Source organism: Vespa velutina, chromosome 19 (assembly GCF_912470025.1).
Source record: "Vespa velutina chromosome 19, iVesVel2.1, whole genome shotgun sequence".
Lineage (NCBI taxonomy): Eukaryota > Metazoa > Arthropoda > Insecta > Hymenoptera > Vespidae > Vespa > Vespa velutina.
Window position 1 is genome coordinate 725,878 of NC_062206.1, and position 19,123 is coordinate 745,000.

General features: G+C 32.2%; 1 protein-coding gene across 4 annotated transcripts in view; it reads right to left on the reverse strand.

The window, feature by feature from the left end:
* Positions 1–4,658: 4,658 nt before the first annotated feature.
* LOC124955868 (glypican-6) overlaps positions 4,659–19,123 on the reverse strand; it is a 118,653-nt gene continuing 104,188 nt past the window's right edge. For all 4 annotated transcript variants that reach the window (XM_047510911.1, XM_047510910.1, XM_047510914.1 and 1 more), the window contains 7 exons: positions 16,645–16,815; positions 9,264–9,406; positions 8,893–9,141; positions 8,465–8,633; positions 7,826–8,231; positions 6,868–7,037; positions 4,659–6,548 (listed from right to left, as the gene is read on the reverse strand). In XM_047510911.1, the coding sequence (XP_047366867.1) occupies positions 6,190–6,548; positions 6,868–7,037; positions 7,826–8,231; positions 8,465–8,633; positions 8,893–9,141; positions 9,264–9,406; positions 16,645–16,815 (1,667 nt within the window). In that variant the 3' untranslated portion in view covers positions 4,659–6,189. The remainder of the gene's footprint in view (positions 6,549–6,867; positions 7,038–7,825; positions 8,232–8,464; positions 8,634–8,892; positions 9,142–9,263; positions 9,407–16,644; positions 16,816–19,123) is intronic.

Consider the following 19,123-nt stretch of genomic DNA (forward strand, 5'->3'; position numbering starts at 1 on the left):
CGATATGTAATAATAATATTAATAATAATAATAATAATAATAATAATAATAATAATAATAATAATTATAATAATAATAATAAGAAATATGTGAGCGAATAATATTATAACTATATAAATATTTTTTTTTTTTTTTTTTTTTTTTTTTTTTTCATCGCTAATATATAGTGTCATACTTATTACTATTTAAAAGTTATATTATTTTTTCTTCTTCTTCTTCTTCTTCGAATAATAGTTTCTTAGAGTTCTAAAGTTTTTCAAAGGTCTTTGAACGTTTAAATTACACTAATCTTATTAATGATCGTTATTAGTTTATATTGCATTAAATAGTGAGATGTAGGAAATATAGAGAGTATAGAAATTGAAACAATTTACTTCTATGTATTTGTATCACATCCTAATTATTATCGTGTATATATATATATATATATATATATATATATACACATATATATGCATAGAATTGAAATAACTGGCACTTCATTCCTCAGCGGACCAGAGAACAATTGTCTTGAAAAAATATGTAAAGTATTAAAAAATAAATCGTACATATGCAAATAAGAGATATAAAAACGTAGATAATATTAATTACATGGATATCTATCTATCTTGTTCATTTCTCTTACGAATTCCTTTACAAATTTATCTGATTAAAGATGATTTTTCTTTTTTCTTTTCTTTGTATTTAATTTTTTTTTTTTTTTTTTTTTTAAATAACAACAAAATAAAAAAGAAAAAGAAAGTGAGAGAAGAGCAAAGAAAAAAAAGAACAAAGTTAGAACAAACGTGAAATACGGTATATATATATATATAACGTTATAGGTGGAATGGTTCTTCGAGTATTTAAATTTATTACATTAGGTTTGATTGTTAAATTAAAAAAAAAAAAAAAGAAAAGAAAAAATATGAAAAAGAGATCTATTGAAGAATTTACACCCTATAATTTTACACAAATAGGAAATGTTTCAAGTGCATGTTCGCGTTTGGATTGAAGATGATTGTAATAATAATAATAGTAATAATAGTAATAATAGTAATAATAATAATAATAATAATAATAATAATAATAATAGTGATTCGTTTGGTCGTTTTTTAATTATAAAACAAAAAAGAGATTTCAAATGAACCGTGAAATGAATTAATCCAATCGAATGAATTAAATCAAAAGTATTTTATAAATAAAATAAGAAGATATATAAAAAAAAGAAAAAGAAAAAGAAAACGATCCAACGTTTGTTTTATATTTATATATATTTATATATATATATCAGATATTCACAAATAATATTAATTAATCAAATTTTCATTGATGATAATAAAGTCGTTTTCTTCTTCTTTATCTTTCCTTTCTTTTTGTTTATTTTTTTTCTTTTCTTTTATCTTTTATTTTTTTTATTTTTTTTTTGTTTTCTTTTTCTTATATTTTTTTGGATAACTGACGTTATCATTAATTATATTAACAGGCTGCGTATGTATGTATGTATGTATGTATGTATGTATGTATGTATGTATATAGATATGAATGGATTTTGCGTGTGTATGTCTGTCCATTTGTCTGTGTATTGTTTTTTGAACATTAGATTAGCATACAAACGACGAAGGAGATCAAATAACTATACGGAATAGGACATAGATAAAAAAAAAAAAGTCGACGATCCGGTACAATTATCAGAGATGATCTCGTGATAAGAATCATCACGATGAAAAAACTTGTCCATTATTATTATTATTATTATTATTATTATTATTATCATTATTATAATTATGATTATTATTATGATTATTATTATGATTATTATAATTTCTTTTTTATTGTATTTTATTTATCCTTCTTTTTTACCCCGTTTTTTTTTCTTTTGTTTACTTTCACTACTTACAATTTCCAACATTAGATCATTCGAACCTCTCTCTCACTCTCTCTCTCTCTCTCTCTCTCTCTCTGTCTCTTTCTCTCTTTAATTCTCTTTTTCTCTCTCACTCGCTCTCGTAATGATTCATATCGAACGGACATCAATGGTTGATAAACCTATCGTATCTGTAATGTTTAACTGTGTCTGTAAACGTAAAAATTCTATATAATAAGTACTGTATACATAAAAACGTATATAATATCCTAAGCGCGTTGTTAATCTATTTTATTCGCGATAGAGATTAGAAGTTATCATTCTTCATTATTTTATTTTTCTATTTTCCTTCTCTTCTCTCCGTTTTCATATTTTTCTCACACGTGGTTCTACCTATGTTCTTGCTGTTGTTATTATTGTTGTTCTTGTAGTAGTAGTAGTAGTAGTAATAGTAGTAGTAATAGTAGTAGTAATAGTAGTTGTGTTGTTGTTGTTGTTGTTGTTGCTGTTACACTCATTAAAACGCGTGCTTAAAAGCATTGTCACTTGAGATTTGTTTGGACCTTTCAATCATATTGTATGTTTAAATACATGCGCTCTTTCTTTTATTATGTATTATTTTTTCTTTTATTTTTCTTTACACGCATAAGTTCGACCATATTACGTACAAATTGTATTCTGTTGCCAAGTTCTGGAAAAAAACAAGTTTGACAAATCGGTAATTGCACGCGAAACATTCATTCTTTCTTTCTTTCTCTCTCTCTCTCAATCTCTATAATTCAATTCTTTTTTAATAATTATATATCTCGTATATAAATCTACTTTATTATTATTTTTTATTTGTTTACTTTTATATTATTATTATACTTATTATTATTATTATTATTATACTTATTATTATTATTATTAATATTATTATTATTATAACTACTATATATATATATATATATTTTTCTTATAACGCACTGAGCATTGTTTGGCGAATATTTAATTCAATCAATGATTAACGATTATCATTTGAAATATTTCATTAACATCACTTTCGTTAGCATCATTGAATCATTATAATTGGATATCGTTATTAATTGTTATTATTAATTGAATTAAATATTGCCTAACAGTTGGTACTTAAGGGGGGCACTTCGAGAAATCCTTCTTTCTTCTTTCTTAGTTTCTTTTAATCTTTCTCTCTCTCTCTCTCTCTCTCTCTCTCTCTCTCTCTAAAAACCTTACACACAATCTCTCATATATATTCTCGCACGCATTTTTATTTTTTTTTTCGTTTAAACGTGATAACACACACATTAATTACATTCACGTATTTACGTAACTTGTGGATTATTATTATTATTATGGAGAACAAATTTCTTTTCTCAAGGCTTAACAATTTTTGTCAAAAGTTCCTTTTTTTCTTTTCTTCGTTTACCTTCACATTAGAATCATCAAATGTGCGTCGAAAAAAAAAAAAAAAAAAAAAAAAAAAAAAAAAAAAAAAAAAAAATAAAAAGAAAAAGAGAAAAGAAATAATAAAATTCATTAGTTTTAAAAGAGACTTGAATTTCTTTTCAACGTCATGGACATTAGTAATTTTCCTAGAGAAATTAAAGAGAAAAAAAAAAAAAAGAGAAAAAAAATTAGGAACGTCGTTTTTACATTAAATACAATTAATTAAATTGGTATGCCATATAATGTGCAGCCGCCAACGAATATATATATATATATACCCCAATTATAGGGATAATTTTATCAAAAATTGTATAATTATATGATCGTTATATAAAAGATCTTCCTACGACAACCCTGTTCCTATTTAGTGCATTAATGCACAATATTTTCTTTCTTTCTTTCTTTCTTTCTTTTTTTTTTCTCTTTTTTATTTTAATAATCTTTCACATTAATTGTTCTCGCAAAGAAATAAGAAAAAAAGAAATACATCGCGCGTACCTGTAATATTCCTTTACTTATCCATTTAGATATGTTTCGTTAAAATTAACAAAAAGTCGTATTGATCAATTAAAATTCGCAAAACGAAGTATATTATACTTACATACATATACATATACACGTACATACACACACACATACACACACACACACATATATATATATATATACAAATATACATATATATATATATATGTATGTATATATATATATATATATGTACGTGTAGGTACGAACCTATTTACGCACGCGTTATTTCCGTTCAATAAAATATTTCGAACGTAATATATAACTTTATATTAATTTAATTACATATATATATATATAATATATAATATAATATATATAATATAATAATATATTATAATTACAAATAATTATTTAGTTCGTTAGCGTTATTAGTTCTATAATATTTTCACTAGATTTGTAAAATGTCCCTTTCTTTCTTCTCCTTCTTCTTCTTCTTCTTCTTCTTCTTCTTTTTCTACTACTCTTTCTTTTCTCTCCTCTTTTTTAATTTTTTCTTTTTCATTTTATTTCACTTTACTTTATTTTATTTTATTATCGATTCGCGTTAAAAGCAAAGAAGGAAATTTTAAATGCGTCAAAGTACGAGACGTGGAGAATTGGCCGAGATGATTGAGCTCGATTTATTTTGATTTTTATCACAGGAGCTAACTTTTCAGCTTTTTCAGCACGTCGACTTTGCGCCGTCCTTACTTTTTCTTTTTTTTAACTTTTACTGTTTCTTCTTCTTTTTCTTTTTCCTTCTATTTCTTTCTTTCTTTATCATTTTTATTTTCTCTCTTTCTCTCTCTCTCTCTCTCTCTCTTTCTCTCTCTCTTTTAGACACTTTTGTTTTCATTAATAATTCGATGCGACGCGTTTTTTTTTTACGTCAGCGACACAAGGAGAGAGAGAGAGAGAGAGAGAGAGAGAGAGAGAGAGAGAGAGAGAGAGAGAGAGAGAGAGAGAGAGAGAGAGTGAAAGAAAAAAACCAAACAAAAAAAGAAGAGAGAAAACACACACGCTAGTTATAAGCATAATTAGCGGACTTTTGTTAAAAAAAAAAAAAGAAAAAAAGAAAAAAAAAGAGAGAAACAAAAAGAAAATAAAAGAAGAAGAAGAGTGAGTAGGAGATAGAAAAAAGGAAAGAGAAAGAAAGTGAATAAAAATAAAAAGAAAAAAGAAAAATAATAATAATAATAATAATAATAATAATAATAATAATAATAATATGTAATATATGTAAGTATGAAAAAGTTTCTCCTTTATTTCCTCTTGTAACACATTCTCTTTCGAATTTCTAACTCGATGAAATTATATTCGGTCAATCCCGTGGTATTAGTTAACAAAGCTCGACGTGGGGAGGAAAGGGAGTTGGGGTAGGGATGGGGGGAGGATGGATGGAGGAAGCAGCGAGGGAGATAAAATCTCTAAAAAAAAAAAGGAAAAAAAAAAAGAAAAAAAAGAAAAAACCTCCCCTGAGAAAAAAGAAAAGAAAAAAAAACACTTCAGATCTGTCAAGTAGTAGGTAGTAGTAGTAGTAGTAGTAGTAATAGCAGTTGTAATAGCCAGTAATAATAGTAATAGTAATAGTAGTAGTAATAGTAGTAGTAATAATAATAGACTCGCGTTTTGGAGAGTTCAATGCCATCGCGAGACATTAAATTCGTATACATACATATTCATTCGGGTTCGATCAGAGGCTGCTTTACACGATTTACAATACAAAGTGGTATATGTATGAATAGTACATTTGATCGAAGTACACTCTTGTAACATAAAGTAAGAGACTCTCAAAAGAGATATAGATCGATCGATCGATCGATCATGAATGTGAATGTCTGTATATATATATACATATACAGAATATGCATATATATATATATATAAATATACATAGAGAGACTATCGTTTCACGAGTGTCTCCTAGGATCGTAGTCCAGAAAAAAAGGGGAAGAAAAAAAAAAAAGAAAGAAAAGAAAAGAAACGAGAGAAAGAAAAACTCACACTTCACTCGTTTCATCATCGTCGAATTATCAACGAATATTCACGAAATTTTTTCGTCACTCAAGGAGTATCATCAGTTTCACGTAGGCAGCTTGGTTGTTGGTTAAAGGGATATAGAAAGATCGATCAGACAGGTGACAGGATTGTTCTTCTGCTGGTTGTTGTTATTGTTGTTATTGTTGATCAATGGGGATAGGCGGGAGGGGGGGGGAGGAGGGGGGGGGGGCAGGAGTGGACAGGGAGTAATATCGTCGTTCATCGAATGAAAAAGAGTTTTTACCGTTCTCCCACGAACACATACATGAGAGGAGAGAAGATTATTTACACTTGTAGTACACAATCTACCGAATCGATGATGATAATAATAATAATAATGCCGAATATGATGATCACAGCCACTCGGTTAGACATCCACCAAACCACATAACGACAATCGGCACCAAATACGTTGTTAGTGCACGCGACAATGATATTTTTTGTCTGCTAGCTCCACTAACGTCTACCGTAGACGTTGCATTATTGCCACCGTGTTTCTTAACGTTGTCATTGATATTTGGCTTGGTCTCCGTGTCCGTCTTCCCGCCTGTTGGTACCTCTTCTGGACCTTTATTAGGTGTTGCCTGTTTCGTTGGTTGTTCCGGGGATGAATGATCACCACCGTAACCTGATCCTTCCTCGAAATGATTCTCGTTGTCTATACCACCCGAACCGTCACCGGATCCACTTCCCGATCCGTACCACGTTTCCTCTGAAAAGTAATAATAATTATAGCAATAATAATAATAATAATAATAATAATAATAATACTAATAGGTATATAGCGAGATAAAGTCATACCCGATTCAGGATGGACCTTTAATTATATCAATTTAATTATTATATCGATATTTAATTATATCGAAATTTTGAGGGGTGATTTAACAACGCGATCTCACGATTTAAAATTGTGATTTATATATCGAATGGAAAGAGGAGTGGAAATTAACATCTCTTTATGTTGTATATTATTCGTTGTTGGTTAGTTGGTTCCGGCTGGTAATTAATTAATTAATTAATTAATTAATTACCTGTATCTATCCAATCAACATCTTGACCATTGAATGCAGATCTAAGCCTGTTCGTTATCGTTGTTAATGCAAATATTTGATCTCTAACGATCGTAGGCCTTGGTCCGCTACTTCGTACTTCCGGATTTAATGGTTGCGTCTCACCGTCCGATGATACGGGATATATATATCTACGAATATTAATAATGAATATTGATATCATCCTAGTTGTTATTAATTAGTATAGTTATTATTTAAAATGAAGATAGAATAGCTTTTGCCTTCTTTTCGTTTCTTTTTTTATTACATTTTTTCATCTATCTACTTTTACAAATATTTATATATATATATAATACCATTAAATGATAAAATTCTTTTTGAGCCATCGAGTAAAAAAATAATTTATTTCAGTAATAACGAATTATTTCTGAGATCATTTTATCTTATTCAATTTATATGTCATTAGATGATCGTCAGCTACGTCTGCATTTACAATGTCTATTTGAATTTATATTTTAAAGGGAATTTTAAAAAGCAATTTATATTATTTATTCAAATTTCTCCACTTTTGGGTTTTATGGAGTTTTAATCAATTTGGTAAACGTTAGCGGCTCATATATATATATATATATATTTTTTTTTTTTTGTTTTATATCAATGTACTGAAGCTTTAAAAAACAAATAAATAAAATAATGTGCCATCACTTTCCTATATATCTATATAAACTTTCATTTGCAAAAATGTTGAATTTATTTGCAATGAAAAAAAAAATATATATATATATATATACATGGATATCAATTAACTTGGCAATGTATTAAAGCTTCCAAAGATAAAAAATAAATAAATAAATGAATAATGTGCCATCACTTTCCTATATACCTGTATAAATTTTCATTTGCAAAAAAGTTGAATTCATTTGCAGTGAAAAAAGAAAAAAGAAGAAAAGAATATATATATATATATATATATACTTACTTATCGACATGCGTGCCGTTCCAACATTCCTTTGTATTGCTAGGTGGTTGTACTAAACCGTCATTGCATAACTGATAAGGTAGATAGACCCAGAACTGTCGAGAATCTCTCACCCTCTGTCTTATCTCCTTGACGAGCTTGTCCAGTATCGCGGCGGTCGAGGAACGATCCTCGGCCGACGTTTCCTGATCGAAGTTCAAAGATTCTAGTTCCAACTCTCTGTTATCTCTTCGTCTTCGTCTACCCAAGACAGGACGTCCGCAACCGGTAAATATCCTTTGCGAGACGTCGCTACTGCTCTCTTGGAAGTTCATTATCGCTTCCGATATCTTCAAGTTTATTGGTTTCATCAACATCTCTATGTTGAACGGGCCGAGCAAACGATCGGCTACTTTATCGAAGGCCTCTATTTTGATGATATAAATTAAATAAATAAATAAATAAATAAATAAATAAATAAATAAATAAATAAATAAATATAAAAAAGAAGAGGTGAATTTAAAAAAAAAAGAAGAAACCCTCAATTAAAATGATTATCGAAATAATCGAAAGGAGAGAGAAAATATATAAATGGTAGGATATATATATATATATATATATATATATATATATATATAGGTGGGGGATCGTTTTACTGACCGACAAATTGATTCCATTCGCCGTCAAGCGCCACGTGCTGTGCTAAACACCCCTTCATTACGTTAGTACACATGTCGTCGCAAGCCAACACCTTCCCTGTTATACCGCTGCATGAGAGACAGGCCGTCATTCTTGTCAACGCCGCAGCACATTCTGGTGATGATTTCAACTACGAATGTATATATATATATACATATATATATATAATATATATATATATATATTATATATATACAGATACACACACACACATACACACACATAATTATCATGAGAATAATAATTAGGAATAATCGATGAATTGATGATAATCGGTCCTGTTTTTTCTTTTTCTTATTATTATTATTATTATTATTATTATTATCGTTTTTATTTGTTTTCATAATCATCTTTTAAAGATCCAGATAATAAGGTAACTTCATTATTACCGTTTGCATGTTCTTCAAAACGTCAGCAGCTACTGTTAATGCTTGACTGAAGGCTCTAGTAGAAACGAAAGATCTTTTTATTTGAACGCTGAGTTTTTGTGGTACATCCCCGAACGGTCTCATTTCCTTCATGTGATCGCCCACGCATTCCAAATACTTATCGTCAAACTTATATTGACTGTTCAACACGGTGAACATCTTTTGATAAAGCGTATTGAAGAAATTGTCCATCGTGTCATCCAGATTGACCTGCGAAAGATCATAAATAAATAAATAAATAAAATAAAAAAAGGGAAAAAACGATTCAATTGATTAAACGATTCGATTATTATGTCATATATTGTTATATATTAATTATGTTATAAACTCACCGTTCCCTTAGCATAATAATTCTCAAGTTCTTTGAATAGATCCGTGAAGACGTAAGCATTTTGTTCATACAAAATCCCATAAGTTTTCTTAAACATCTCGTGGAAGCCTCTCTTGCTGGTCGCCAAGAGTTCCTTGAAGAAACCTGCGAGCAATGAATAAGATAATAAACAAAAAGATGTATAAATAAACAGTTAAATAAACGAACAAACAAATAAATAAAACAGAATCAAGAAAAAAAAAAAACAGATCGAACAAGAAAGAAAAATGAAAAACAAAAAAAAAAAGAAATGCACCGACAAAATCATTAATAAGATCCACCCTTAGCAATTCGTTGTTGAAGGGTTAGTTACAGTAAAAAAAAAAAAAAAAGGAAGAAAAAACAAAAGAAAAGAGAAAGAGAGAGAGAGAAAAAATTATTCCAGAATTAAACTTATTCGTTTCTCCCCATGTCCAATTTTATCGGTCCTTCTTTTCTTTTCCTCTTTTTTCTTTCTTTTTTTTCATCTCTCTCTCTCTCTTTCTCTCTCTCTCTCTCTTTTTTTTTTATCATCGTCTTTTACCAGCTCCTCTTTTCTTCCTCCAACCAATCGTCCCGTCCCGTCCAGTCTTTCTGCACCCCTACCCTCTCCGAAACCCTTGAAAAGGGAGCAATTAACGCGAGGAAATCGTTCGTCTGCGGGATTTTTTCTTACTCCTTCTAGGACGAGCTCGTAAAAATGGCACGATCGACGCGATAGGTATGGGATCGATGGTTGATGAAATAGAGGGATGAAAAGGGAAAGAGGGAAAAGTTTCGAAGGGAGGTTGGAGAGATGCGCGCGCGAGAGAAAGAGAGAGAAAGAGAGAGAGAGAGAGAGAGAGAGATAGGGTCTAAAAAGTAAAACGTCTAGGGGGTACTCGAGGCACGCCGGTAACAATGGCGGTAGCTTTCCTCCACCCCCTTTTCTCTACCACCACCACTACTACCTATTCTTGCCCCCTCTAACCCCCTCCCTCTCTTTATCTCTATCCTTCTCGCTCTCCAGAGTTTTCGTCACGCTTCTCAGGCCAAATCACCCTCACGGTCACCAACAGTCCTCAGGGAAAAGACTGAGATAGAATATGAGTGCCTGTAAGTGTGAAAGTGAGTTAAAAAGAGACAGAGACAGAGACAGAGACAAAGACAGAGACAGAGAGAGAGACAGAGATAGGAGCATAGTGTACACCACCCTTCCAGGAACCTCCTTATCGTCACTTCAGCCGCGAAGAATGTGATTAAAATTCCTTTTAACGACGAGTAGACGTTCCTGGTGTAACGAATAGCCGCCACCAGTCGCCACTGCCACTGCCGTCACTGCTTCCACTTGCCTTCACTACTACCACCATCATCATTGCCACCTTCACTACCATCGCCATTGCTACTGCCACTGATACTACCCCTCCTTCATCGTCTTAGTCGACATCTACGTCGCGTTCTCTTCTTCTACGTCTACCTACCATCATCTCGTCGACGTACAAAGGGCAAAGCGAGAGCGCGCGAAAAAAGAGAGAAAAAAAGAAAAGAGAGAAAGAATGAGTGAGAGAGAAAAAGAGAGAGAGAGAGAGAGAGAGAGAAAGAGGAAGCACTTAACACCGACGGTGTAAGTTCGTCTCGGCTATTAATTCGCGATATTTCGCCTCGCTACACTCTCCCTCTCTCCCTCCGCTCTCCCTCTCTCTCTCTCTCTCTCTCTCTTTCTCTCTCTCTCTCTTTCTCTCTCTGTTTTTGACATTATAGCTTTTTTTTCTTTTTTTTTTCTTGTTGTTCCCTTTTACCACCCCTGCTATCCTTTCCCCTGCTTTGAAATATCGACTAATTTTCATTCCAACGTCGGCGCCGTTGCTAAGTCCGCCGTTTTAACGTCGCTACCCCCCTCTCTCTCTCTCTCTCTCTCTCTCTCGTTTTCTTTTTTATCTTTTTTATTTTTTTTTCTCTTTTTTTTTTCTCTTTTTTTTTTCTCTTGCCAGAGCTTGTGAACGTCATGGGTTCGTGCGTGTGTGCCTTGCGTGCGTTCTTGCGTGCGTTCTTGCCTATGTGTGCATCTGCGTGTTGCACGCGTATGTGTATACGTATATCAGAGAAAAAGAGAAGAGAGAGAAAGAGAGAGAGAGAGAGAGTAAAAGAGATTTGAAATCGTTTATTTCACTACTTATCGCAATAGAAATGAAATGAATTTACGAATGATCATTAATACGAATATGATATACAAATTTTTCAACGTTTGTCGTTCTTTTAAATAACAATAATAATAATAATAATAATAATAATAATAATAACAAAAAAAGAAGAAGAAAGAAAAAAATATCTTGTATCATCGTTGACAATGATTCCTTTAATGTATTAACATGGAACATAACACATTAGAATGCGTCTCGGCGTGTCTCGCATACTTTTTTCTTTTTCTTTGATATCTCCATCATTTTTTTCTTTCTTTTTTTTTTTTTTTTTTTTTTTTTTTTTTTTTTTTTTTTTTGATGATCTCCATCTCTTTCTCTCCTACCATTGATGTCCCGAGTAAAAATCAGTGACGTGACGCGCCGTCAAGATAAAAAGCTACGTGAGATCTAACGATCCTAATTAACGAAATTACTCTGTGCGGTGCGACGCTTCTAACGGTCCGTATTTGAGGTCTTCAATCTTTTCCATAGTCTACTATCGTACAGTCAACGTGCAACCCTTCTCTCTCTCTCTCTCTTTCTCTGTCACACATATATATATATATATATACATAGATATATACTCTTTCCTTCAACACCATCCCCGTATGCGAAGTTCCTTTGAGGCGGTACCTAGCTCTACCTAGCTACGTATCCACTTTACTTAGCACTCTGCATGATAGGAGTTCACAGAGAGCCTTCTAGACTCGAATACGAGAAGGGTTCTCTTCCGCGCTTATACAGGGTGTCGCGAATGTGTCTCGACCGCCTTGATTTTGCCCTGTTACGAGTTCTCTCTCCTTCTCTCTTCTTGTCTCTCTCTCTCTCTCTCTCTCTCTCTCTCTCTCTCTCTTTCTCTATCTATCTATCTATCTATCTATCTATCTATCTATCTCTTTCTGGTTCACTATGGTACACTTTGGCCTCTCTATCTATTACTCTAAAATTGTCTCTTATTTAATTAATACCATCATAAGGAGAGAACGAAAATTTGCCCAGTTTGATGTCTGTCCGCGTACCTAAGAGATAATAAATTTAATGCTCAGTTATGTTACGTTGAGTTACTCCCTCTCTCTCTCTCTCTTTCTCTCTCTCTCTATATATATATATATAATTTTTTTCGATTAATTGATTCTATAACAAATGAAATAAAACGAGACACGTAAGTAAATAAGTTGATAAGCAATTAAATATCTTCTAATAATTTCTAATTATTATCCGAATAATTCAAAAAAATCTCTTTTGTTATTTCTGAAAAAAAAAAAAACCACGAATTCCTTTTAACAGAAACATAACGAAGCTTACTTTCGTCGATTAAACGAGATATAAATTAGATCTTAAACGCATTTAAACGAACGAGTTATATTTTGATCACGGATCACAAAGGGAATCTAGTTAAAGTAAAGGAAACTCAAAGAGCAAGCAGGTTCACCCAGTAGAGTCAGGACTGATGCTTGCAGTCTGGTTGGCTGACTGACTGACTGGTTGGCTGGTTGGTTGGTTGAACTGGTTGGCTGGTTGGTTGAACTGGCTGGATGGTTGAACTACTGGCTGGATGGTTGAACTGGCTATCTAGTTGGTTGGATTCGAAAGGGTTGAGGAAAACGTGAAGGAGTTTCGAAAAGGGTTCGGCACGCAATTACGTTGTCCGAGAGACATCCGAAAGATAGGATGAGAACCGATTGTTAGTATTACCTGTCAAATTTCATAGACATAGGTAGAATGAGCATCCTATCTGACACGCGAACGTCGTCACCCTCATGTTCACTCTTTCTCTCTCTCTCTTCATCTCTATCTATCTAACCCCTTTTCCATTGAATATTCACCGACGGCAGGGAAACCACAAACGAGACTGTTTGTTGGGAACAGAGAGGAACTTGTACGTGGATCTATGTATTTCTATGTGTACGTGTTTGTGTACGTGTTTGTGCGAGAGAGAGAGAGAGAGAGGGGGGAGAGAGAGAGAGAGAGAGAGAGACGATGATGGAATTAATAACGCGAATATCCGTACGATCAAAGGCATCATCTGCTTGTGAATCATCATCATCGTCATCATTATCGTTGTCATTGTCCATCGAATAAACGAGACAAGAAATTTGTTTATTACTACAATTATATTTTAATTTATACCAGAGATTCGTTTCTATTGGATCGAATACTGTTTTTTTTTCTTTTTTCTTTTTTTTTTTTTTTTTTTTTTTGATTAACTCAGACAACGATTAATACGAAAATATTATTGTATTCATCGTGAATGATATTATCCCATGCATATGTAGTTCTTACACGGAAGAGATAGTTTCGTTTGTTTGTCGTGTTATTTACAAAAAAAAAAAAAAAAAAAAAAAAAGAAAAAGAAAAGATACGAAAAGAAAAAGGATAATTCTACGTAAGCTACCCATCATACATATGTGGTACATATGCATATGATAAAAGCAAACAGATATTTACGGAATATTATCAAAACGAGAGATTTGCGAGATTAAATAACGTAGAGAAACATTCGGATTTAGATTTAGATTAAGGAGAGCGAGAGAGAAAAAGAGAGAGGGGATAAAGAGATAGATATAGAGAGATAGATGATAATAGGAAACGATGCTCTATAGATCTCTGTAGTTATGCACCTCTACCTTTCCTACACGCCTTGCAACTGCGTCGATTCGAGAAGATCAAGCGGTGGGATTACACGTTGGGGAAAACGGGAGCTTGTCGGTTCGGACCGCTGGGAGTTAGGATTAAAAGATTAGCAAAATTGCCGTTCCACGAGAGGAGTTCCGGATCGTACCGGTAGCTTCTCTAACGCTTCTTCTTCGCGAACGAGTCTTCTTGAAATATCATGAGAAAAGAGAGAAAGAGGAGAAAAAGAAAGAAAAAAAAAAAGAAAAAAAAAAAAGTTCGGACGAATTTATGAAAGATTTTTATTCTAATCATTATTTCTCTTTCTCTCTCTCTCTCTCTCTCTCTCATTATTTTTACATTTTTTCCCATCTCATTAATTAAAAAAAAAAAAAACAAAAGGAAAAAAAATGAAAAGAAATTGTTTTTAAAAATTTGTAGTTTTAATTCATAATAATCTTAGTTTTTTTCTTTACAACTTTTCTTTTTTTTTCTTCTCACGACGATTCTTCTCCGACATTCTTTCCGCCTCCCTACTGTCCTTTCTCAACCTCCCACTCTATACCCACAAGTACTGTTCGTAGAACAATTCCTTCATATATATATATATATATATATATATATATATATATATATATATATATATATATATATATATATATATATACACGTACAAAGTGAAATTCTTCTGAATTCGCAATAAAATCGTTTTACGTCGATCGAACCCTTCTCGTAGGTCCAAAGATAGAAAAAAGGATATCCCGTTTATAAGGTTGGTATGTCTGTTCGAGGAGAATAACCCTCGGGAATGTCAAAATCGTTCGTAACCCCCTACTGCCCAAGCAAGGATCCCCCTATCAAACGTACCAACCCCCTGCTGCCCAAGCAAGGATCCCCCCTCTATCTCACCAACCAACCCCCTTCCATCTACTTCTCTTGACGTCCGTGTTCGTGGTTTAGTTGGATACAATAGGGAAAAAGCTTGAGGAGGATTGGATAGGATGGGACCAGGACGGGATGCCAGGGGTTGGGGTGGATAAAGGTGGTGGCGGAAGAGGGATAACAAAACTGGTAAGGAAGGGGGAGGGAGAGAGGATTGTCGCGGAAAGTTCCAAGTGAGACGGCTGAGTACCTGCGTACGAGAATCCACCCACCGTTTCCACCTCCCACCCTCCAACCCCTTCACTAACTCTCTCTCTCTCTCTCTTTCTCTCTGCTTCTTCTTCTTCTTCCTTCCTTTCTCCCTGGGTTTAATTAAAAAAAGAAAAGAAAAGGAAAAAAAAAATAAAAGTCTCACGAGTTCTCACTCAACCTTGAAGAAGGATCCTATCTAAAAGGGGTTGAGGAGCCAGCTCGTTGTCAGTATCCACTCACTTGTTGTATCCTCGAGGCTCGAGGGATAACAGAAGGGTGAATTTGAAATTTTGAAGAAAAAAAAAGGAAAGAAGAAAAGAAAAAAATCGGGACACTTTTTTTAATTATCAAAAAAAAAAAAAAAAAAAAAAAAAAAAAAAAAAAAAAAAAAAAAATTCCTAAAAATTTCTACAAGGACATATCGTATTCCTTTTTTTTTCCTTTTTCTTTTATTAATTTTTCGTATTTGTGACATCGTTGAATAACAATAATTGTCATATGAATTGATTGATCGATCGATTGATAACTTTGCGATTATTAACCATTATTACGATCAAGTTTTATTAATTGATGATAAAATTAATCCTTCGATTTAACAACGAATTAACACGATCCTCGTGATCCCCCATTGATCAAAGAAGCAAAATCTCAAAATTACAAAATGTCAAAATGCCAAAAATCCATATGTTATACCATAAAGGTCAGAATAAAAAGATTTTAATTAACAAGATTTAATTTACGATTACTTTCGTTACTTTTGATATGGATTAACTCGAGCTCTATTTTTATTTAATATACTTTTCAATATGAATATCGCGACTTTAATACAATTTCTCTTTCGTTTTTTTTTCCTGTTAAAATTTCTTTTTTACTTTTTTCTTTTTTAAATTTAAAATTTTAAATACTTTAGCCAAATGAATCGCAACGAATTACTGCGGGACGTGGATTTGTTCATCACCGGTTTAATTAATTTCTCGTATAAATCTTTCTCTCCCTCTCTCTCTCTCTCTCTCTCTCTCTCTCTCTATATATATATATATATATATATATATATATATATATATATATATATTCCTCTCTTTATATATATATATACCTACATAAATTATAAAATGAATGATTAGAAGAAAAATAATAAAAAAGATACAAAAATATACAGACGAATCTACGATGCATTTATCTGTCGTTATTTCATAGAAAAAAAAAAAAAAAAAAAAAAAAAAAAAAAAAAATAAATAAATAAATAAAAATAAAAAACGAAAAGAAGTTAATAATTCTTAAACAAAAGGAACACGTCAATGGCCTTTTAATTAGACGTATTTTTAATTTATTTAAAACAAGATTCTTCTTACGTTCGAATAATCGTAATATCATATCATTGTAAAATTAAAAATCTAACATTATCAAAACATTTTCGATTGATAATATCTGTCTGCGATATAAATATAAAATACTCACTATGAAATCTATTTCCACGAGTGGACAAGAGCTGATGGAGTCGCTGAAGTGTATCCTTGGTTTCTTTCTCGTGCTTGTCTCGTGCCCTTGCTTGTAATCGTAATTCCATGTCGGCTGAACAACAAACCTCCCCTCCGCTGCTTATACCACCGCATATTTTCAATTCCTTTGCTGCAACATTGAAAAAAAAGGGCAAACGAGAAATTAATGAGAGAGAATCAATTAAAAAAGAAAAAATAAATAAATAAAATAAAATAATTAATAAAAGAGAAAAATCGAAGATCGATCAAGAGAGAGAGAGAGAGAGAGAGAGAGAGAAAAAAGAATGATAATCGTCGTTCGAAATTGCGAATAGAGAGAAATCACAATTGTAGGCACGTATGAAAGTTAAAGGGATACGTTTCATTTTTGACTTTTATCTTTTTTCCTTCTATCTCTATCTCTTTCAGATTGTAATTTCACTCTTTAAACGATATCTCTCGCAGCGGAGTAAATCCGATTTAGTAAGGAAAAAAGCTTCTCGTTCATCGTAGAATCAATTTTCTGGGATCACTGCTTCCAAGGGAGCAAGAGAGAAAAGACAGATAGAGAGAGAGAGAGAGAGAGAGAAAATTGCTGAAAAAGAATCCATGCCATAGTTTCTCTCTCTCTCTTTTTCTCTCTCGTTTCCGCAAACAGAGAAAAAGAAAAAGGAAGAAAAAAAAAAAAACAAGAGTAAAAAAGAAAAAAGACAAAAAAAAAAAAAAAAAGAAAAAGGAAAAGAAAAGAAAAAAGGAACGAAGAGACGCGAATTGGTTCGTCCTATAACCGGGTAACACCCAATCTCATCTTCCTTCGGAATGAATTTTCATCGATATATAAATTCTTATTTGAAATTTGCGCCTTCTCGCTCCACATTTTTCTCTCTCTATCTCTCTCTCTTTTTCCTTCCTTTTTTTCTTTCTCTCTTTTTTCTTCCTTTTTTTTCTCTTCTTTCGTACGATCAATCCGGAATATTTTTTTTCTTCTTCTTTTTTCTTTTTTATTATCTTTTTTTTGCTTTCATTCTTTTCAAGAAGAATGAGGAGAACAAGAGAGAGAGAGAGAGAGAGAGAGAGAGAGAGAGAGAGAGATCAATCAATTCATTTTCATACTTTTTTTGTTTTTTTTGTTCTCTTTTTTTCGTACAATCAATCGAAAATAATTTTTCTATTTTTTTCCCTCTTCTCTCTCTCTCTCTCTCTCTCTCTCCTCTCTCTTTCTTTCTTTCCTTTTTTGTGTTTTGTTCTTTTTAAGAAAAAAAAAGAACAGGAAAAGGAAACTTCAACGTTACCACCAACAGGATATATTATATTTTACTTTGTCGACTTTAAGCTACTACTACTATTACTATCACTATTACTACTACTACTACGGGTTTACTACTAATACTACTAATACTACTATACACGACATTTTATGTCGAGTGTGTTTGAAGAAGAAATACTCACATACGAGTGGTAACGTAAATGCAATTTACTTCGAAAAATCGAAGGTAAAGGAAAGAAACAGAAGAGAGAGAGAGAGAGAGAGAGAGAGAGATGAAGATACTTGAAAAGTAGTAGTACGACATTGTTTTCCTTCCGTGGTGAAGACTATCTTCGATGTTACAACTCTGTGTGTGTGTGTGTGTGTGTATACACTGTTCTTTCATTTACTTCTTTATTTTTGTTATTGTTGTTGTTGTTGTTTTTTCTTTATCACATCCGGTAGTCCCTCATTCTCTTCGGTTCACCCTTTTCAAAGAAACCGTAAAGATCATTGAAAATAAATTACTATTACGATACATTTGTGTTATTTCCTCTGTTACTTTCTTTCTTTTCTCTTTTTTTTTTTTCTACTTGATTTCTTTCGGCGCTTTTAAAAGGGAAATATTTTTCTATCCTGTCTATCTCTATCTATCTATCTATCTATCTATCTATCTATCTATCTATCTATTTGGCGCGTTTTTATTAATTATCTTTTCGAGCTTCGTTAATACTTTATAAGCCGATTTTGTTTGTTTTCGGGATGAATAAAAAAAAAAGCAAACAAACAAATAAAAAAAAAAAAAAAAAAAAAAGAAAAAAAAAGAAAAAATAAAAATAATCTCAAACGAAAGTTAACAGTAAAATCCTACGTTTTCCACCAAACTTCACGTCAATCTCTATCTATCCATTTATCTGTCTATCTCTCTCTCTCTCTCTCTCTCTCTCTCTCTGCCTCTCTTTATCTATATATCTATCTCTTTCTATATCCCTGTCTCCGTCTCACAGTTCGTTCCATCGAGGAAGTTTGAAACACGCCGTAAAAGTAATCCCAATTCATTTCCACGGGATTGCCCGTGTTGTCTATTCGTGTGTGTGTGTGTGTGTGTGCGCGCGCGCGCTTGTATGCGACTCACACACATAGCCACCCACACCCACACACACACACTCTCTCTCTATCTATCTATCTATCTATCTATCTATGTTTCTTCGTA